The sequence below is a fragment of the Chiloscyllium punctatum genome, chromosome 44 (genome assembly GCF_047496795.1).
Source record: "Chiloscyllium punctatum isolate Juve2018m chromosome 44, sChiPun1.3, whole genome shotgun sequence".
Lineage (NCBI taxonomy): Eukaryota > Metazoa > Chordata > Chondrichthyes > Orectolobiformes > Hemiscylliidae > Chiloscyllium > Chiloscyllium punctatum.
The window spans coordinates 26,879,404-26,902,948 of NC_092782.1; the positions used below are offsets into that span (position 1 = coordinate 26,879,404).

A 23,545-nucleotide genomic window follows, 5' to 3' on the forward strand; every position below is an offset into this window, starting at 1 on the left:
AAGCCAATAGGGGTGTTGTTTTTATCAGAGCCGTATTCCCTACGTCTATGTCATGTACAATAGCATTAGTCCTCCCCATCTGATTCTTACATATATCCTTATACAACAGTAACAAATTTTTCACCTATGTTCTCTGCTCCTATCCCACTCTTCAAGGACTTCTACATTTTTAAATCTGTTTTGAAACACATCAAAATCCACATCATCTGGATTTGATTCCTCACTTTGCGGGGCTGTAACTCACACCTGTTTCTCCAGTTCTTTCTCTCTCGTATAATACAGTTTTAACATGTTCACATGACACATCTGATACCTTTTTGTTCTATCTGGCATCTTTACTGGATAGTTCACCTGACTCAACTTTTTCTCAATTTGACAGGGACCACTAAACCTGGCTTTGAAGGATCTCCTGTCACTGGTAACAGAAGTAACATGTCATCCCCTCGGGAAAATGTCTGAATCTCAGAGTTTTTATCTGTCACCTGCTTCATTCTATGCTGAGCCCTTTTTAGGTGCTGTTCAGCTAACTCGATTTAATCTCTACCTCACTTCCGATACATAATCTAAGTGTGAAATCTCCGATTTTAGTCCTGTCCATTTTTCTTCAATTTCACAGGGCCTCTCACTTCATGACCGAATTTTAATTCGAATGAAGTGAACGGAGTAAATTCATTTGGGGCATCTCTAACGGCAAACAATACGAATGGGATACCAATCATTTGGGTAATCCTGACAGTATGCTCTCAACATGGACTTCAACGTCTGATGCCACTTTTCTAAAGCTTGCTGGGATTGAGGATGATACACACTGGATTTAGAGTGCTGTATACCTAAGTTATCGATAGTGTCCTTAAACAGCCTAGTAGTAAAATTTGACCCATGGTCTGACTGAATCTCTCTGGACAGCCCATACTATGTGAAGGAAGCTACTAACTCTTCTACCACCTTGTCTGCCTTGATACTCTGTAATGGAATTGCCTCCAGAAATCTGGAAGGCACATCCATAATGGTTAACAATTTTTAGTTCTCCTGGGGGGGGGGACCTACACAATCAATTATAACCCGTGTGAAAGGTTCTTCAAGTGTGGAAATTGCTGTGGTTTACCTATCATTTGGAATGTATGACACGTTCGGCAAAAGTTAATCACATCTTTGTACATTCCAGGTCAATAAAAAATTTTTTTGGACCTTAGCCTGAGTCTTTCATACCCCTCGGTGACTTGCTACAGGTAGTTTATGTGCTACTCGTAACACCTCCTGTCAGTATGCTATCTTCAACACAATCTGGTGCACTTCAGCCCATTTCTCCTCTGCACTAACCTGCCGTGGTCTCCATTTCAGTCTTAGAATTCTACCTTTTAGATAATGACCGTCCAGAATATTCTCTGCCTCCTTTTTGGAATATGCATCCACATATATATCTTTTATCATCTTGTCTTGCTGTTGCAAGTCTCTTAGCCTTTCAGGACTAAACACGTCTGTCTGACCCTCTGCCTGTTCAGGTTTTTCCTGCACCATTATGTCAAACAGGGTATCTGCTAACTGAACCTCAACTTCTTCATCTTTCTCTTTTCACGTCGTGCTGTGACTTATGACAGTGGGATCTGGTTACCACACACTCTGGGAAAATACCAGGATATTTCTGTTTTAACTACTCAGTTTATTAATCTTCCTTGGGTTTCTCCACAACAAGGGGTGTCATTCCCACCTTGGATCCTACCAAACCATTCCTAAGAACAAAGTGAATTCCTGGAACTGACACTCTGTCAATCACTCTCACTGTAACTTCCCCAGTCTTGAGTTGGCACGCCAACCTGATCTTACATAAGGCAACGCTAAATTTCTATCCATTTATCCACAAATTACTACACCCAGAGTGTGCATTCACTCATCTCTTACTATCAGCAGCTGGTAAATCCTGTATCTCTCAAAATTATAACTTCTTGTCCTTCTTCCCCTGTTCTTTCTGAGTAATCTTTACCCACAAAGGCAAATTCTTTGTAGAGATCAGGTAGTAACTCCATTCCCAGCCCCTGCCTAAGCTGTGCACTCTCCTGTAGCTCCTCGGCTCTTCTTGGGGTTTCTTTTACTGCCTTCACTAATGCCACTGGCTGAGCTTCTTTTACCACATCTTTTCCCACGGTGCCTAAAGAGAGAGCTGAGAAGAGTGAGGAGAGGACATGAGAAATCTTTGGCAGGTAGGATCAAGGAGAACCCTAAAGCTTTCTATAGGTACGTTAGGAATATAAGAATTCTTAGCAGCATTAGAAACAACACTGAAAGACAACCAACTCATGAGGCAAACTATCAGACAGGTAGTAGCACCAATATTAAGCAGAAAAAAAGGAAGGAAACACACTCAATACATCAGAAAGGAAAGCACTAGAAAGACTAAAACAAGATAAAAACATTGTTATCCTACCTGCAGACAAAGGACACTTGACAGTCATTCTAAATCAGAGACTACATTGAAAAAGTGAATGCACTGCTTGCAGATACCAACTCTTACCAACAAATGGTGTCAGACCCGACCCCACAACTAGAGAACTAAATCATAGCCCTACTCAAAACACTTCAGAAATCTGGAGAAATAAATAAGACCGACTTTCAAAAAATGAAACCAGAGGGATCCAACACACCGTGCTTCTACAGATTATCCAAAATTCACAAAGCAGGAGCCCCCCTCAGACCCATAGTCTCACTACCTGGAACACCAACTTACAGATTGGCCAAGGAGCTGCATCAAAGACTAAAACACTTAGTAGAAGACTCACACCACTCCATCCAAGAATTCCTGAAAACCATCAAAGACACTAACATAGCTTTGTAACAGCCCTGTTCACATTAATCAACATCAACCTGGTCAAGGAAACACTGACTACACTATTAGAAGAACCAAAGATACATACACCAAACACCAACAACTTCATCAGCAAGGATAGTATCGTCAAGCTAGTGGACCTATGCCTTACCACCCACTTCAACTTCAACAACAAAACCTACAGACAAACCAACGGAATACCCATGACATCTCCGATATCACGGTTCTTAGCAGAGGCAGTAATGCAGAGACTCGACCACTCTGCCAACCATCCAAACCAAACTTTGGTTCCACTATGTGGATGACACCTTTGTCATCACTAAACAAAACAAATTAGAGGAAACCTTCAATACCATCAATAATATCCTTACTGGCATAAACTTCACTAAAGCGGAGGAAAACAACAACAAACTGCCATTCCTAGATGTCACAGTAGAGAGAGCAGCCAATGGGGAACTTCAAACCAGCATCTACAGGAAAACAATACATATGGACCAAATATTGAACTACAGAAGCAATCATCCCAACACTCACAAATGAAGCTGCATCAGAACATTATTTCAACGAGCCAACACACACTGCAGCACAGAACAACTATGCAGAGCATAGGAAAATCACCGATACAGTGTATTCAAAAAGAATGGGTACCCAATGAACACAGTCCATCGATTTCTCAGCAACAAACCCAAACACATCCAGAAACCCTAGCCACTCTCCCCTACATCGAAAACATCTCAGAAATGACTGCTAGACTACTCATACCCTTTGGCATCATGGTAGCCCACAACACACTAAAGCAGTAGTTAATGAACTTGAAATACCCTGTACAGACAAGAAGCAAAACTAATGTCATTTACAAAATACCATGCAAGGACTGTAACACAAACTACATTGGACAAACAGGCAGAAAACTAACCACCAGGATACATGAACATCAACTAGCCACAAAACAACATGACTCTCTCTCACTAGTATCCTGACATACGGATAAGGAAGGACACCACTTTGACTGGGACAACACATCCATCCTAGGACAAGTCAAACAGAGACACACACAAGAATTCCTAGAAGCATGGCATTCCAACCGGAACTCTATCAACAAACACATTGACTTGGACCCCATTTACCACCCCCTGAGAAAAGGAACAGGAAATGGCATCATCACAGGAAATGATACCACCAACACAAAGAAACCCAAACATATAAATAGAAAGCAGGAATCATCATCAGTGCTTCATCCGAGGCTCAATGAAGATGTTACCTAGTTATGGTGACGAAATGTCTAAAATGAACCTTCTAGCTCAGCGAGCAAAGCTACATCCAGAACCTCAACCTGAGCTACAAATCTTCTCATAACTCGCTAATAAAAGAATGACTAAAGTAAGATTAGAGCCAGTGAAGGACAGTAGTGGGAAGTTGTGCGTGGAGTCTGAGGAGCTAGGAGAGGTCTAAATTAATATTTTTCATATTTTCACTGCAAAAAGACAATGTTGTCGATGTGAATACTGAGATCCAGGTGATTAGACTAGATGGGATCGAGGTTCATAAGGAGTAGGTGTAAGCAATTCTGGAGTGTGTAAAAATAGGTACGTCCCCTGGGCTGGATGGGATTTATCCTAGGATTCACTGGGAAGCCAGGAAGGAGATTGCAGAACCTTTGGCTTTGATCTTGATGTTGTCATTGTCGATAGGAATAGTGCCAGAAGACTGGACGATAGCAAATGTTCCCTTGTTCAAGAAGGGGAGTAGGGACAACCCTGGTAATTTATAAACCAGTGAGCCTTACTTTGGTTGTGGAAAAGTGTTCGGAAGGATTATAAGAGATAAGATTTATAATCATCTTTCTAGGAATAATTTGATTAGGGATAGTCAACATGGTTTTGTGCCTCACAAACCTTATTGAGTTATTTGAGAAGGTGACCAAACAGATGGATGATGGTAAAGTGGTTGATATGGTGTATATAGATTTCAGTAAAGGGTTGATAAGGTAGGCTATTGCAGAAAATAAGGAGGTATGGGATTGAGGGTGATTTAGCAGTTTGGTTCAGAAATTGGCTAATTGAAAGAAGACAGAAGGTGGTGGCTGATGGGATATTTCATCCTGGAGTTCAGTTACTTGTGGTGTGCCTCAAGGATCTGTTTTGAGGCGACTGTTGTTTGTCATTTTTATAAATGACCTGGATGAGGGTGTAGAAGGATGGGGTAGTAAATTTGCAGGTGACACTAAAATCAGTGGAGTTGTGGACAGTGCCAAAGGATGTTGCAGGTTACAGAGGGACATAGATAAGTTGCAGAGCTGGACGGAGTGGTGGCAACTGTAGTTTAATGCAGAAAAGAGTGAGGTGATTCACTTTGGAATCAGTAACAGGAATACAGAGTACTGGGCTAATGGTAAGATTCTTGGTAGTGTAGATTAGCAGAGAGATCTGTGTCATGTACATTGATCCCTGAAATTTGCCACACAGCTTAATAGGGTTGTTAAGAAGGCATATGTGTGTTAGCTCTTATTGGTAGAAGGATTGAGTTTTGGAACCACGAGGTCATGTTGCAGCTGTACAAAACTCTGGTGAGGCCACACTTATAGGAAGGATGTGGAAGCTTTAGGAAGGGTTCACAGAAGATTTATTAGGATATTGCCTAGTATGGAGGGAAGGTCTTATGAGGGCAGGCTGAGGGACTTGAGGCTGTTTTCATTAGAAAGAAGGTTGAGAGGTGACTTAATAGAAACATTAGATAATCAGAGGATTAGACAGGGTGGACAGTGAGAGCCTTTTTCTTCAGGTGGTGATGACTAGCATAAGGGGGCATAGCTTTAAATTGAGGAGTGATGGATATAAGACAGAGGTCAGAGGTCGTTTCTTTACTCAGAGTGGTAAGGGCATCGAACACCCTGCCTGCAACAGTAGTAGCCCTGCCACCTTTAAGGGCATTTAACTGTTCATTTGATAAACATATGGATGAGAATGGAATAGTGTAGGTTAGATGGGCTTCAGATTGGTTTCATGGGTCGGCGCAACATCGAGGGCCGAAGGGCCTATACTGCACTGTAATGTTCAATGTTCTATTTTGGACCTTATGTATGATAAAGAGCTAGTATTATGTTTATGCTCATCTTTCTTTTTCCAATCCTTGACCATTGGATATAATTAAAGATTCTGAAGTTATTCCAAACTCATTGAAATTTATAGAATACTAAGATGCCTGGATAAAGTGGATGTGGAGAAGATGTTTCTACTAATAGGAGAGACATGGACCCAAGAGCACAGCAGCTGAGTGAAGGGACAATTCTTTAGAACTGAGATGAAAAGGAATTTCTGCAGCCAGAGGATTTTGAATCTGTGGAACTCATTGCCACAGAAGATTGTGGAAACCAAGTCATTGAGTGTGTTTAAGACAGAGATAGGTTCCAGATAGATAGATCAATAAGTGTATTAAGGGTTACGGAGTTAAGGCAGGAGAATGGGTTTGAGAACAGTATCATCGTTATCAAATGGCACGGCTGATACAATGAGCTGAATGGCCTAATTCTGCTCCGATATCTTGTCTTTTTGGAGGATGAAACTAACTCAGAGTTCAAAATAATGTGGATTTAATTAATAAATAGGAAATTTGGGTACATCTAGAATTTTAAGAGCGAGTGTGAAATTAAACGAGCTTGTATCTGTTGAGTACGTTATTCATTCATTGCATAATACCTCCAGTTAGGATGTTAATCCCCAATGGAAAAGCTTAAGAGTCGTAAGATTGGCTTCTGAGACACAATGGTAGTATCCCTACCTGTCTGATCACCTCTTCATATCAGTCTCTACCCATATCCCCTTTCTATTGTTCAATCCTACTTCCTTCTGTGTTCAATTTGGGTGAGAAGACTATCTATCCAGAAACCCAGACAAATGCTCTGGGGACATAGATTCAAATTTCACCACCACAAATTGTGAAATTAGAACTCAGTAAAGGTCAGGTTGTAAGTTTGCTCGGTAACCTGGTAGATTTGTTCTCAGACATTTTGTCACCATGCCAGGTAACACCATCACTGTGCCTCCAGTAAAGCACTGGTATTCTGTCCGCTTGCTATTTATGTGTCTTGGTCTGTTGTGGTGGGTGATATCACTTCAAGTTCTTTTTCTGAAAGGGTGGTAAAGGAGGTCCAAATCGACCTCCTGGGACAGGCTAAACAAAGACACACATCGGAATTCCTAGAATGGCCTGGCATTCAAACCAGACCTCCATTAAAAAATATATCAATTTGGACCCCATTTACCAACCTCTCAGATAAAGAACTTGAAGTGATATCACCCATCACAACAGAGCAAGACACATAAATAGCAAGCTGGACACAACACCAGTGCTTCACTGGAGGCTCACTGATGATGTTAAGAAGCATGGTGATGAAAAGTCTAAGAACAAATCTACCAGCTCAGCGGGCAAATTTACAACCTGTTCCACAACCTGAGCTACAAATCACAAATTCAATAAAATCTAGAATAAAAAAAACAGCTTAATAGTGGCCTGTTTCTATGCTGTATGACTTTATGCCATGGTATCATTGATTATTTTGAAAACACAACTAGTTTATCAGATCAGCAATGATTTCAGTGAATGGCAGAATAGGTTCAATGGGCTGAATAGCCTCCTTCTGCTCCTATGTGGTATGGTTTTAAACTGCTGGCCCCTAAGTTCCCTTCTGGCTTATATTAGTGTCAGTGGTTCTCTCTCCATTGCTGTCCCCCCTTGAGTCTGCCCTCATCAGCCCACTCATAAAACCAATTACCAACCTGTCTGTCCTTGTAAACTGATGTGTGCCATTGAGAGATGTAACCATTACTGAGGATGTTGTAAACATTTGATAGATATGATATAAACATTTTAAAATCTGTCATTTGAATGACCTATATTAATGCCAGTTTATTTTGAAAAATCTCTTGACGAAACATATATAAGCAAAAATATGAAAACATTTCCCTTTCATGCATCTTAATTGGATATTGAGTTAATGTTTTTGACAGTTAAACTATATGGCTCTCATAGGTTTGGACATTCCCTGTGTAAAAAGTTCAAAGCAGCTTAACATTTGACTGCTGCAAAGAACTGTGGGACTGCTCAAATCAGTATCCAGATCTACAGTAAACAAGCTACTGACCTAAGTAATAACTATCTGCTGATTCATCACTTTCTGAAATCTGTCATTTGATCACATGTTGGCTACAGACAAAAAAAAAATCACTTGATTCACATTAACTCATCCAGCTGGAAAGATTCTAAAGTTCCTCTATTGCAGTATTCAATCATTTAATAAATTTGATTTGAGAAATTTGCTCCATATGCCAGACAGATGTCTAATTCCTACATTTATTCCAATGTGTGAAAGGATATGAACATGTGATTCTTTATCAGTTCAGTTTAAAATCTTCTGGATTTGTCGTTCTCATAACGTTCACTATTTTAACTATCTGTATAACTTCTCAGATCATTTTTCATAAATGAAACATTTCTCCCCCCAAAATCAGGTCTGTGGCACAAACGATCAGTCTTCCTGTTTTCCGAATACCTGAACAAAAGTGGGTGTTGTATTGGTACTCAAGTGCAAACTGACAGGACATATTATTTCATTTGGTTATTTGTCAACTCTTGTTGTATTCAATTCCAAACAAAGTGGTGATCAAATTGATCACTGCATCTGGTACGTGAAAATGGAACAGTCAGCATATACTAAGACGTGAAATTACACTTTAGGTCTAAGCAGTGTTTCATCGATAAAACATAGACATTTCAGTGCACAGGTCTACTGTGTCCCATCTGTTTTTGCCCATTAATTTACAATCCATGTGAAATAATTTTCTCTTCCAGGCACCCAGTCTCTTCCACTGCTTTAAATGCACCAGATCATGCTCAAGGCCGTTTCAGGTAACTAAGTCTCATTTTCTAAGCACTGGTCATTGGCTTAACTCACTATTCTTCGCAAGAGGTTGAACTAGAGGCAATGATAGGCATCACTATTCCACCACAATTGGACACAACTCTGAAATCAGAAGCCTTTTTGCCATGTGTCAGTATTGATTTATTGTTTAACTATCATTTGAGGTTTCCTACAACTTTCTCAACCGTACCTGCAATATTGTTGAAATTCTATCCTGATCCTATAGCCAAATTAAATTACCTTCAACAATTTTATTTCCCTTGCACCACTTGTTTTCTGAAGAAGCATCATTTTGCAGGGGCTGTTTACTCTTCGGTGCTTTGCCAAATTGGTCTTTAGACTAATCTCAATCTTGATAATGAATGTCAGCAGACTATTTAGCAAGAAGGGCAATATAATTGAGGCTTGGTCTTCTCCTCATCCAGCATCTGTACATATGTGCCTCTAAAAGGGTGTCTGGATAGGAATCAGGAGCAGGAATTCTGCCATACTTTCCACCTCTCTTACCTAAGGGTGATGACATAATTGTAACACTCAGGTCAACATTGATTTGTATCTTGATTTTACTAAGATTGCCTTCTTCATCCATATTTATCTTCTGACCATTTGGATAACTGCAAGAAATAGGAACATTATTCGGCCCCTCAGGCCTGAGAACCTGCTCCACCATTCAAAAGGATCATGGCTGATCCAACATTCCCCACATCCACTTTCCTCCTCTTTCCCCGTAACCCTTGATTGCCTTGCTGCTCGACTATTTGTTGCAGCCCAAAATAGACACAAAGATTCTATTCCATAGTTCTCTTTGACAAGGAGTTAGAAAGATTCTCAACCCTCAGAGAATAAATTCCTCCCTAACTCAATCTTCTATAAGGGGCACCCTTCATTCTGAATTATGCCCTCTAGTCCTAGGTCCCATGAGGGGAAACATCCTCTCAGCATTCACCCTGTCAAGCCCCTTAAGAATCCTATAATGTCTCAATGAGATCGCCTCTCATTCTTCTAAACTCCAGTGATCAGAGTCTCAATCTGTTTAGCCTTTGCTCATAAGATAATCTCTCATTCCAGGGATTATCCAAGTGTGCCTTCTTTGAACTCCCTCCAATGAAATAATATACTTCCTTCAATAAGAGGACCAAACTGCTCACAATACTTCAGATGTGGTCTCACCACCACGTTGTACAGTTGCAGTAAGACTTCCCTACTCTGATACTCCAACTTTCTTGAAATAAAAGCCAATATTACATTATCCTTCCTGATTACCTACTGCATCTGTGTGCCAGCTTTCTGTGTTTCATGTACATGTACTCCCAAGTCCCTTTGTATTGCAACTTTCTGCACTTTTTCTCCATTTAAATATTATTGTTCGTTTGTTCTCCCTTACAAAAGGAACAACTTCACGTTTTCCCATTATACTCCATTTGCCAACTCTTTGCCCACTTACTTAACCTATAAATGTCTCCCTGTAGGTTTTATTTTGTAATTGAATCGGTAAACCAGATAGCTTGCAACTTCTCACTTGCCTAAAATAATGGAAATAATTACTGTATATACCCGTGAATAGTTTGGGTTTTGAAGATTTTTTGAGGCTGAAACTAGGGGGTCATCTTAAAAATAAGGTATTGTTTTCGAGGGGATGAAATTCAGGCTTGGCGTGAGTCAAAAAAATGGATAAACAAGAGGCAGATCTCTATATAAAATAAGAAAAAATAAAAAGAATTATGGGCATTATTGAATTTTATCTACGAAATAACTGTCTCCATTCTGCCTGACCGTAAAGCACATGTCGGTGTACACATATGTACAAAAGTTAAGAGAAATACCAGCAGATGCTCAGGCCATCTACCGGGTGTATTTGTACAACACACAATTCATAAAGTAAAAACAGAGGAGCAGTAAAAACAAAAAAAAATTGATAGTATTTTACTTAAAAATAGATGGCATGAAATTTAATAATATATGATAAACACTTTATATCAAAAAACTAATATTCACAGCAAAAGCTCTTCTCACTATATATCACAAATGTTATGGGATAACTGCCTAAAACAAAAGTTATCGGTATATGCAAAAGTCCATTAGAATCCTTCAAATTCACTGTCCTCATCAGGTGCACTACTGAATAATTCATTCCATTCATCTGGGTCAAGCATATCTTCATATGGATCATCATCTGTGCTCTCAAGGGGATCATCAACTGATTTGTCATCATTTCCATCTGACCATAAATAGTCATCCTCCGTACCATCTAAAGCATTAGAAATTCCACATTTTTGAAGGCTTTCACAATAATTTCAGTTATCATTTCCTTTCAGGACTCAACAATCCACTCACATACAGTTGCAAGTAATGGAGCACGCATATTGCCACCCTTTTTGAATCTTTTCTCCCCAACTTGCATCCAAGCATTCCATTTCTTCTGTTCTAAGTCCTTAAAAGATTTATTGATGCTAATATCCAGTGAATACACCATGCTCATAAGGCTCCAGGAATCTTTGCAATGTCAGTATTGTTAACTTGAAATTCATTGATAACACTTCTCACTCTGTGTGATCTGAACATATCCCAAACCAGTAAGCTTTTTTTCTTTCTAAGTCCACCTGGTCACATATTCCAGCCCTTCTTAATCCAAGTCTTGCAGCCACCTTCATCTATCCATCTTTTTTCATGGACGAGGACAACAATGCCTTTCAGAAATTTCTATTTGGGCAGAGTTTTCTGCTTAAAAATCACCATAGCCTTTAACTTTGTTCCATCTGCCATAGAACCAAATACCACAGTGAATCGACTCTTTTCATGGCCAGTAGTTTTAACTAAAACTGTTTTTGCTCCGATCTTGTCCACAGTTCTGTTCCCTGGCATATCAAAGTTCATTGGTTTTTCATCCATATCGCCAGTACATGAGAGTTTGTACCCGTTTTTCTCCCAACTTCTGATTATAAAGCGATGGAACTCAATAAACTTGTCATTAAGTTCTGTTGGGCAATCTTGGTTTTCTGTCTAAGCACTAAATTATACCTTTTCATACACCTACTGCACCATCCAACACTGGCTTTGAAATCACTGAATCCATCTTTTTTTGCTTTGTTTTTGGTACGTATTTCTATACATTGTCGAGTCACAATGCTTCTGTTCTGACGATACTGAATTACCCAATCAGCAATCTTTTCTTCTACTTGTGGGCACTTGTTCAACTTTCCTTGGTTGGCAAACTTGAAGGGCTTTTGCCGAAAACATCGATTTCGCTGCTCGTTGGATGCTGCCTGAACTGCTGTGCTCTTCCAGCACCACTAATCTAGTATACTTCTGTTTTGGCATAGCCTTTGCGGATTTTTCCTTACCAATCTTGGACAAGTTTGTCAGAAACACAGAACTCCCTTGCAACTACGCCATTGTTGTTCTTCTCTGCAACTTCAATAATTTTTAGTTTAAACTGTGCTATATACTTGTTTCTTCGTGATGCCATTTTGTCAGAAATATTTGGGGCATTTTTCCAATAAGTTCAGAGAACAACTGTACACAACATCTACTTCTAAGAAACTGAGGCAACAGCAGGAAGACAAGGTCGAAGGCTGCCTTAAGGTACCGTAGATATTTGCATGCACAGGTCAAATATACGTATGTAAATATTACATAAATAAATATATTGGGCAGCATGGTGTCTCAGTGGTTAGCACTGCTGCCTCACAGGGCCAGGGACCTCGGTTCAATTCCAGCCTCAGGCTACTTGTCTGTGTGGAGTTTGCACATTCTCCCCATGTCTGCGTAGATTTCCTCTGGGTGCTCTGGTTTCCTCCCACATTCCAAAAGATGTGCAGGTCAGATGAATTGGCCAAAGGTAAAATGCCCATAGTGTTAGGTGCATTAGTCAGGGATAAAAATAGGAAAATGAGTCTGGGTGAGCTACTCTTCAGAAGGTCGGTGTGGACTTGTTGGGCTGAAGAACCTGTCTCCACACTTTAGGAAATCTGATCTCTCGCTCTCTATAGTATATATATAGTCACCAACATTCAATTTAACGATTTGAAAATTGCGCTGCACAGATATATCCTGATGTGCGTAACATGTAATGACTTAAGTATTGCTTCAAAAATGTGTATTTAAATCAAAAATGTGCAAATCATGCCCTTTAAGGCTGCATATATAGTCAGGAAGAGACCCCTGAAAAACTAGAGCTGACTTATACACAAGGTATATGGAAAATACCAGCTGTTTTGGCCAAAATAAGGGGTTGACTTATACACAAGGTTGACCTATACACGCGTGTATATGGTAGTTAATTGCCAAGCCATTGAGAAACAATTTGGGTTCTCTTCAAAAACATGTTCCTATTGTGATGGCAAGCTGAATTTTGATATACTGATCACCTCCTGTCATTCCACACTAAGCAAACTGGTAGATTTATTTAAGCTACATTCAATTTCTGCTCCTCAGTGCTGCGTCCAAAAGTAGTACCTTGGCTCATTAGTTATTGATGCTTCATTCAGAGATATTCTTCTTGGCAGGTTTTTGTCAGTAGTGGTTTTCGTACCTTCCACTCTCAGGTGTCAAGAAAGGAGGCAGGCCTCAAATCTATCCCAGCCAGAACAGATGTCAAACTGGTGTTATTGGCATTATTCTAAACTATACAACTTCCATCTAGACAACTAGGCTAACCAACTTGATCCAGATTACTCAAGATGAGAAAGGAAAATGCTGGAAATACTCAGGTCTTGCAGCATTTTGGAGAGAATATCCTTCTGATTGAATGGTGTTTAGTCTGAACCAAATGGTCTTACTTAGTTCTCTTTCCATAGATGCTACCAGATATGCTGAATATCTCCAGCAATTTCTATTTCTATTTCCATTCTCTAGTAGTGTGCTTGCATTGTAACCAGAACAAGAGGCTCTGTGGCACGTAAATGTCATACCAGACCCACAATAAGGCAGCTGAGTGTTAAATTCCACTCTCAAGGAAACTGCTATGTTTTATTAAAATTGTTCCAAAACATAATTATATTCCACATGGATTACAGCCAAATGAACAGACTCATGCCAACTTCTCAATTAAGATTATGCATTTCATACTGATCTTAAAAGTGATGCTCACATCAAATTAATAAATATGATTTTTTCAAAAATGCTGGATTTGATTATCAATTGCCAGAGCAGGCAGAGAGGGATAACTTGCCTGGAAGACACTTAGATGCTAATATGTTTTCTTCTGTTGTAAAAGGCAGGGTACTTTTGGAGAAAAGTTCATTCCAGACTTTTTTCTTGATTTAAATACTGAAAAATATGCTACTTTAACTGGACATTAGGAACAACCTTTCGAGACATTTGATTTTTGTCTCCACGGAATGAGCATACCAAACCACCACAGTAACCTCCATGTTTAATCTTAGTTCTGTGACTCATAAAGTTATTCTTCTTATATCATCAAGTATAATCCATTAAATATTGTAGTGTTACCTAGACCTGCCTTTTGATGAGCTCCATTTATGCCATTCAAATAAAAGAAAAAAGGAATTTCTTCTACTGGAATAAAAGCAAAATACTGTGGATACTGGAAATCTGATACAAAACAGAAAATGCTGGAGAAATTCAGCAGGTCTGGCAGCATCTTCTCTCTCCACAGTTGCTGCCAGAACTGCTGAGTTTCTCCAGCATTTTCTGTTTCTCGTACTGGTAGAAAGGTTAATAGCTTAAAGAGGGTCAAGACAAAGAATGTTGCTGAACTGGTTTCGGATATGGCATCTGCACTAGTGGCATTCCTAAAAATAGATCCACCCCCGCTTGAAAAAGTAAGATGATGTTGTCTTCTTCAAGTTGACAAAAGGTATAGAATTACAAACAACTTATTCTTCTGACTTGGCTGAAGAAAGAGTTGAAGTCAATGAGCAACCCTAAGCATCTTAGCCATTTGATAGACCTGAGAGCAACTGAACTCAGCATTTTTCAGGTACAACATTGTGTATTTTTGTGGCTCTATTCCCACCCTCTACTTTCATGGTTGACTGAAAAGCATCATTAAGCATCAAAACTGAAATTTGAGGACAACGTATGTGTGTGTGTGTGTGCGTGTGTATATTATATATATATATATTTGAAGGTCACATAATTAATTGTTACTCTACAGGACTCTGTTGTTTTGCTGATTTGCAGTGATGTAGAATGTACAAAAAAGGAAGTAAAGCTGTGATCCTCAAATAAATAAACTGTACTTATTTTAGCTAAACCTTATTCCATCCATCATTTAATTTCAGAGCAAATAAATACTTCACTGCAATTTATATGGACCAGACAGTCACTGCTTTACATTACAGTGACTCCACAGACAGTCAAGGTATAGTCCTGATATTTATATGGTTTGTCAAAGGAGATTGTGTTTTTATTGTTACTTTAGCCATTGTTTAAGCAACTAACATAAAACTGTTCACTGTTGTTGTAATATCTATATATTATGCTAAAATCAATATAATGTAAATAATATTTCATGGGTAATTTTGAAACTACAGATACCCTGTGACTGTTAAAATAATATTTACTTACACATTTATGTTTTCTTCAATTGTTTTGATACTTTAGGGTACCCTTGCGCAGATATTTGATACTGTAAATTAAGAATGTTACATATTAATTATGTTTTGTATTAGGAGTGAAATAAATATGTCGTTAACCTGATATAGCATCTGTAAAATAAAAATCTGATTTTTGTAAGTTTTGAATTTCCAAAACTTTTTTTTCCTGAAGGGGTTGATATACTTGCTAGGTTACAAATGTGAATGCATTATTAATTCCCAGTATTTCACCAGAACAAACTGAGTTCAGGCAAATTGACTGTTGAGCTGATCCTATACTTTGCCCGGTAACCATGCTTACTGGATTGCAATCAGGAGTAGAAACTTGCTGATTACCTTTATTCTCTTCCCCAGTTTATTTCCAATCACTGCAAATGTTGTTCATGCTAAGTTACTAAATGGAGAAGATGATAAGGGTTCAAGTTTGGATCATCTCAAATTAATGGTTTAATCCTACATTTGAAAATGCTCATGTGCAGATGAAGTCATTGAATTATGGCCCAAAGAATACAGATCCCCAGACAAATTAAGTGAAATACTTAATTTCAGCAGAAAATAGTATATTTTGTGTTATTATTAATGCAGTGTATAATTATTCCAACAACCTACTCATGCATTACTGTATTTTAATGGACTTTGGGAGAGTGCTGTACAGGGGCATGTGGAAGGAGCCTGAATATTCTTGGTGCACAGGACTCCAAGAATTCTTAATTTGGCTCGAAAAATACTCTTAACAACTGGTGAAAGGAGGAGCTTGGTTTATTCTGGCAATTCTTTCATACCCTGCTAGGTGAAAATAGCCACATTGTACCTTCAAAATATATAGACACATTATGGTATTGTAAAATTTATGGAATGAAATTTTGCAGAAAAAAAAACATTCAACAATGGTTGGTGTACGTTTACAGTACACCACTTATTGTAGCACACCCTGAGAACTCACTGCGTAAAGCTAAACAGAAGTACCTGTATGGAGAATTGGGGAGAAAAATGGAGAGGCTAGGAATGAGCACAAAATGTATATCAAGGAGAGGGTTTTACAAAGTTCTAGAAGGAAGTTCAAGAGGTGGTAAGACAGATCAGATCTGGATGTAAAATTGTAAATGGCATCAGCGTAATATCTGAACAAAATTCAGTCCTGGAATTTTGATGCTTCACTTGTGATAACTTATGATTTAATATGATAAGTTATTAAATTATAAAATGTAGCACTGTAGTTTTGCATTTAAATATTTTAATATGCAGGGTTTTTTTCAAGAAGTATCCAACGGTTGAACATAAATGAGATTACTTCCATACTACATCCTATGATAACAGTTTGCCTTTATGTTTCTTTTCAAACCAACAAATCTTGCTTGTGTCCCACCCAGCTCCCCCACTGTCAGTTGCTAAGAGTCAGCCTTTAAATTTCTCCCTTTTTTCTCCTTTCCAGCCAAAATAGCAAGGGAAATAATTAGGGGAAGCAATATCTCCATAACTGAGAACTCTGTTAAAGCCATGATTAATATAATTTGTACTTAATAAAACCTTTTCCAGTAAAACATCTTGACACCTGACACTCTGCCAGTTAAGAACACTATTTTGTTTCTCTCATGAAAGAACAAAAGAGAACAGTGTAACACCATTGGTTCCTTGTAACTGACAATGGCACCTTTAATCTAGTCATTTATTTCAACTGCCCTAGTCAATTATGTTTGTATCTTTCCACAACAGATAAATCAACCCAGACACCAATACTATAAGAATCAATGGTACCCAAACTTATTAAAGCTTATAATAAGCTCAATGAATGAGCAACTGTGGTTATGTCTATCTCGTAAGAGAATGATATTTGTCATTTTAATTTTCAGAGTAAATCATTTAACTTTGACATTTTCAATCTCTGATCTATTTATGATATCATTCTTTTAATGTTCAGCATGAAATGGATAACAATAACTTGCATTAACATCGCAAATTGAGGTAGAAAATTGCTTATCCCCAATCCATAAAGGAAATACTAAACAGAAAGAACATCCATGATTTTGTACAGTTCCTTTCATATGCCAAAGTGTTTTCCAACTAATGAATTGTATCTTAGGTGTAATCATCATAATTTTACAGGGCAACACAGCAACCAATTTGTGCAACGAAATACCATTAGCAGCAAATAAGGTAAATTATTAGATAATTTGTTTTGGTGATATTGGACATCTCGGAAGAATAATTTCTTCCTCTTCTTTGAATAGTTTTATGAGATCTTTCATGTCCTTCTAAACAGACTGACAATATAACATTCAAGAGGTGGTACCTTCAAGATCACAATATTTCTAGAATTAAGTTTTAGCCTTTTAGTTATTTGTTCAAATGCTTAAGCCGATACTGGGATCAAGTTGGTCAGGCGATTACTCAAAATGATAAGTTGAGAGTGAAAAGATTGACTGCAATAAATGGTCCTCTTCCTCCCTTCAACCTGAGTATTAATATTAACTATGTGCACTGTGTTTTATACTCTACACTCTTTACTTCTTAAAGTTTCAATTTATTTATCTTTTTTCTTTTGTCTTTCCTGTTATCTTTTTCCGCAACTGATGTATCACTCTGTACTATAGGTCTTCACCTCTCAATAAAAGTACAGTAATATGGATCAAAAAATTATTTTTAGTTGTAACTAATTAGATAGAACTAAAAAACCTACCAGAAGGGAGACAACTGAGTATCAAAATTGTGTCAAACATGTTTAACATATTTGCAAACTAGCATTCACAAATGACTATATTAAGTTTCCAGATACAGTCATATTTGCTCAGAAATCTGTTACAATTAAACTAATAAAAGATTTATGAAGAAATTGACACATGAAATGTCCACAAATGACAAATATGTCTATTCTGTATTTACAAGAAAATAGGGTGGAAACAAAGACTGCTGAAGAACTAAGAACAATAGAGCTGTGCTGAAAGTCTAGAATATAGTGAATGTCACCTTGGTATTCAAGAAGTAAGAAAGTCATAAAACTGCTTGATTTATGTAGCATAATAATAAGACCATAAAGCAAAGCCTGGTTGCATTTAAAAAGATAGGTGAAGCCTCACAACATTTAAAAGTTTCTGACACAGAATCAATAGGCTGGATTACCTCCTTCTGTGGTGTAACACTTATGCTTCTATGACAGCTATCCAGGAAATGTAATTTATTTCAGGATTTCTGAAGGTATTCATAACAATTCCATAAAGTATTAGAAAGGGCATGATACTAAGATGCAAATTAGCTCATTAAATTGGAAACTCTATTGGTAGTAGCAAATTGATAAAACTCAGTCTACTACTGTGTGAACTCAGCTATTTGGTTATGACAACCGCATCAGTGGTTGAAGAGAATACTTACAATAATGTGCCATTTATTAATAATTCTAAACTATGGAAATAAAGGAAATAAGCAGCAACAAAATTATATTGTCCTTCAGAATTCATTTTCAATATATAATCTTGATTTAAGTATTATCAAAGGTTACTAATAATGGGAAAGTCTTTCAGTATCATGAAATCCTGCAGATTACATATCTAAAGTCTTTTCTCTTTGGAATACACTTGGTTCCTCCCATGAAACACCTAGAAACTATTTTTGTCACTTGAGATCATTCATTATAAAGTGACATGACACAAGCACACAGACAGAATCAGTTCCACATAAGAGCCACCTACATTACAGTTGCGATGACACAGTTCACAATTGCTTCATGATGCCAAGTTTCTCCACATAAAATATCTCCTTAAAAAGGAGATAAAGGATTTAAGGATCTCCTTTAAAAACTGCACTGGAAGGAAGTCTGCTCATAATATAAATTGATGTGGTGAAGAAAGGAAAATTGTTTGTCGCTTTTCACAGAACTGATCGACAAGGTAAACAATCTTAAAATAACATATTGTTTGATCACTTTAAGAGCAAGTCCCATTAGAAGGCACAGAAATTTTCAATACCTAGTGACATTTGCTGACAAGTCCCCTTTGAGATGTTCCTACTTTGCTTCTGCAGTATACTACCATTGTTCACAGATTATTCATATTTTTCAAAACTATAGTCAATTTTCTAAATTGAAGAAGTAGTAAGTCTGGAATTTGTTGCTACAAATGGATTCTAAACAGTTTCCAAGGAATACAAATATACTCTAAATTAATTTCACTGTCATCTGTTTAAAGAATTTCCTTGTCACCATATTTACATAAGTTTCTCACTTTGTTTCTAAAATAGCTGGTGCAGAAATGTAGCTTTGTGCAAGATGACAGTCAGTACAATCTCATCAAGAATTTAAAATAAATAAATTTGATTTCTTCTGTTGGGCAACTGCAGGTGCTGCAACTTGCTTTTTGAGCAACTTTTTTGGAGGGAAATAACTCAAGAATAAAATCTTGACCAGGGTTTGTCATGGGAACAGTAATTCTTGAACAGAAGCATGAAAGTTAATTAACCATTGTTGATTGACTAGATGCTCTTGGAATTTAGGGCCACAAGGTTCACAAGCCCTGAGCTTCACATCATCAAGGCTACGCTCTGCATCCAAGGACAATAAATCCTTGTAACCACGAAGATTCACTGAAGATACTTCCTCCAATATCTAAATTAAATTGGGCAAAGACAGTTCCACGAATAAACATATTTAAATTCGACCAGCATTACTTCCAGTGCTAATTTAGAATGACAGTTGACTCAAGATATGGTGAAACAATTCAAGTGCAGATAATTTCACATTTTAGTTTTGAAAAGTACGAATTATCTGTGAACGAGGGTAATATACTATTGAAACACTGTAGGAATAGTTCAAAAGGGGCTTTATCAGCAATTGTCACTAAGGTGTTGAAAATTTATGTGGCTTCTAATAAGAATTTGCTTTTAAGTCTTTGGATTGGATGTTAATGATTTTTTTGTCTGTTAAATTGTTGGCCAGTATAAACAGGTAACTGTCTCCTTTGATTATACAACCCAATGCCATATCTAGAAAATTCAGTTGCCCTTTTAACTCTGTTATATCTACAAAATTTAAGAACTTAACCTATGGGTCCCTTTTTCCTTTTGTGCATACCTCTATCCATATGAGCATTTGTGATCCTATCAAACTTGCGGATTATTAAGGGGGTGGGGTGAGTCAGGGAGACTGCAATTGCTGAAATAATCCGTAAAGAGGCAAGGCAGGCTAACGTTAAAATCGTCAGAACCGACAGAAGGTCATCCACCTGATATATTAACTGTGCTTCTTTCGTCAAAGGTGCTGAGTGGCCTGCTGAACATTTCCAGCAGTTTATGTTTCTGTCTCAGCATTTTGCTTTTGCTTTGGGTTAATATGTGGCTGGAAGCTTCAGATTTTTTAACAACATGATTTCTACCCCTAAATGAATTTCCATTGTTGATGTGTTTTACTTCAGTCAGTAGTTTGAGTAAACATCTGTTGATGGTGTCGTTACCCTGCGTATGGTTTGGCAATGAGCGATAGCTGCAGACCTGAGACAATCTCCCCTGGTCCAGAGCAGGCTGCTCTGTGTTTGCATTACAAATAAAACAACAACTTATAATAACTATATAAAAACCCGCAGAAAAGTCTACCCTTTTGATGAAATCGTCCAAGGAGGTTCAAGACAGCAGCGGTAAAGTGTTCGTTTATGTAAATATATCTGTGGCATTTGAACGGGTACTAAAAACACATTCAGACATTTACCAAATACAGAAAGTTTCTAAGAGTATTATGTCAAAGATTTAGGGGAAAAAAAGGTTATTTCCCGTTATGTTTCTGTAACTCAATGTCAGACATTTTCACAGTTTTGTGCCTTTTGTTTTAATCAGTAACTTACCATTTAGCTGTCCAGCCTCGGAGTGAATTGGGTCGATAATTTTTGTCGAAATTGTGCTTGGGGTTTTATGGGTCGTGGGGGGAAAAGAATTTTCTCCGGAAGAACAGTCCTCAGAACCGACAAGACAAATTAATTTTAAAGCGTTCGCCATGAGGTTGGAGGCGTCCACGTGTTCGTTTTGTTTGGAAGGTACAGGGGATTTTTTTCCCCCCCTAAACTCAGTGTGTGACTTTTGTCAACAGGGATTTTACCCAAAAAAGACCATGAGTAAAAGAGTAAAGTAGAATTTTAAATTAAACTGAGATTGCGGCGTGCTGCACAAGTGTTTAACTGAGGGCACATTAATTCTAGGATTCACCGTGTCTCTGGGACTTCACAATTACTGACGGGTTTTGGAATTTACCTCATTCCTCTCTCAGGGATGTGGCAGACATTCACATTGTTTTCTCTCTGGTGTTCATTGTATTAAAAGCAGTTTATCCGGAAGAGCTGCATTGTTTTTTTAAAAAAAGGCAACTCCCGGATAGAGGAGATGGCTGTTCAAATGATTCGACATTTTAAACCAAAAATTACTGTCTGTTAACTGGAGAGGGAGAAGGGGCGATGCAGTTTAGTGAGAGCCAGCGCTTACTTGAGTAGGTTATACAGTCCAGCAAAGTCTAAGTAACTTTTTTTTTAATGCAAGTCCAGACTGGAAGAGTCCGAGCTGCAAATCCTTTTGAGAGTCTTGTGCAGTGAAGTGATAGGTCCTGGGGATGCTCCAGGTTTATAACCAAAGATCATTGTGTTTCAGTGTCCAGTCACCTGTTCGCTGAACAGGAGAGCCTTGAAGCGACCGAAATGCCGACAGCAGAAAATGTCAACCACAACTACTTTGTGGCGCGTTCGGTTTATTCCGAGAATAGTTTCCTGGAGGAGACAGAAAAAAAGGAAAAGGTCCCCAAGACTATACGCGACCGACTGGCCAAGAGATGCAGGTGAGTGGAAGTTTTTCCGCCTCTCCACATGCCCAGCAAGTTGTTCTAAAACCTCCATTAAAACCTCTCACGCTACTCTCGAATCTAAAGCAAAGCCGGTTTCTGTTCCCCTTCACTTCAGAAGTAGCAGCATTTAGTAAGACGTCATCAACATTTGCCAGCCACTAAATTTAAACTGTTTGTTTTCCAAACGGAAGGTATAACACTCATTTTTAAAGAATATCCGAAGAAATAATTGATTTGACTGGGCAGTTTTCAAACAACCCAGCAGTGCAAAGTAGTGAATGTAAAGCCATTTAAGAAACAGATTTGAGCACTGACATTTTAGTGTGACATTATGAAGAGGAAAAGCTAATTGGAGTTGACAGAATTGGGTTGAGTTTTAAAATTTTGTTTTGTTTGGCTAAGTGAGAGTTTCAGTGAGGTTTGGTTTTGGAGGGATACTTGCTGCAAGGACTAGTGAGATTTTTCATCGTTTCTTACCAAATGTGTCTTGTCAACTACCTATTCCTCCGCCTATGGTATCTGACACATTTGATTCTATTCCCATATTCCAATATACATTTCCAGAACGATTCATCACTCACAGATAGGTCACCAAAAGATTAGCTCATGCCATCTTTAAAAGCCCATTGTGCACCCAAATAAACACTGTCAGTCTGGAGCTGCCCTGCACAGTTCCTAGTATGTGTCCAGGGCATGGCAGACAGGGGGAATTGACACCTCACTTTGCAGGTAAGGTGGCCCTGCTGGTTGGGATAGTGCAGACATGGGACACCCTTTTCTTTCAGGACCAGCAGTGGAGGCCAGAACACCAAACCATGCTTGCTGTGTCTGAGATTACCACCAGCTCAGTGCAGTCTCAGCTACCTGGTAGAATATTCAGCACGGGAGAAGGAAGCTAGTGACTTTCTCCAGTGACTGTCACACACACTCTGTCTCTGCTACTGCATCTACCTTCTGCCAAGTGTCATGTTCTACCACTCACTGTCCACGCCGTCTGCTGCCTGCTCTTTCTCACTCGAGAGATCTCCCCACCTGCACGAAAAGTAACAGCTATGCCATCTACTCTCCTCTCCCACATTCCAGGAGGAAAATGCTACAGAATAGGGCAGAAAGACTCTGCGTGGGTGGTGTGCTGCCTAATATTCAGCTTCCCACCTCTCTTATGGAGATCATCCTGATTTTGACTAACCTGAGCAACTGACTGGCATGTTCAAGCTTTGGTCTGGAATCAGTGCCTGCCCTTAACTTAGTTATTGGGACCCCCAATTGAAGGTTAGGCCTTTTGATTTGACTGGGGGCAATAGACAACCATGAAAAGCTTTGTGGTTGACTGTAAGGCAAGACTGTAGTAATATGAGCTTAGTGTATCTGGCTGAAGGGTAAATGTGCAAAATGGCAATGCATGACAGGGATGCTGTCAGCATCCAAGTAGCGAGTGAGTG

The 23,545-nt window shown here is 38.5% G+C and overlaps 2 protein-coding genes across 7 annotated transcripts in view; one reads left to right on the forward strand and one right to left on the reverse strand.

Moving 5' to 3' along the window:
- The window catches only part of cog5 (component of oligomeric golgi complex 5), a 229,610-nt gene extending 208,324 nt beyond the window's left edge, over positions 1-21,286 (reverse strand). The window contains exon 1 of the mRNA XM_072562513.1: positions 21,121-21,286. Within this exon, the coding sequence (XP_072418614.1) occupies positions 21,121-21,271 (151 nt within the window). The 5' untranslated portion in view covers positions 21,272-21,286. The remainder of the gene's footprint in view (positions 1-21,120) is intronic.
- The window catches only part of slc26a4 (solute carrier family 26 member 4), a 65,825-nt gene continuing 56,830 nt past the window's right edge, over positions 14,551-23,545 (forward strand). The window contains exons 1-3 of one of the 6 annotated variants that reach the window (XM_072562516.1): positions 14,551-14,679; positions 14,984-15,063; positions 21,914-22,097. In XM_072562516.1, the coding sequence (XP_072418617.1) occupies positions 15,012-15,063; positions 21,914-22,097 (236 nt within the window). In that variant the 5' untranslated portion in view covers positions 14,551-14,679; positions 14,984-15,011. Of the gene's footprint in view, positions 14,680-14,983; positions 15,064-18,971; positions 19,180-20,520; positions 20,917-21,192; positions 21,310-21,447; positions 21,756-21,913; positions 22,098-23,545 lie in introns of those variants that run through there. The other 5 variants (XM_072562520.1, XM_072562519.1, XM_072562517.1 and 2 more) reach the window with 5 other exon arrangements.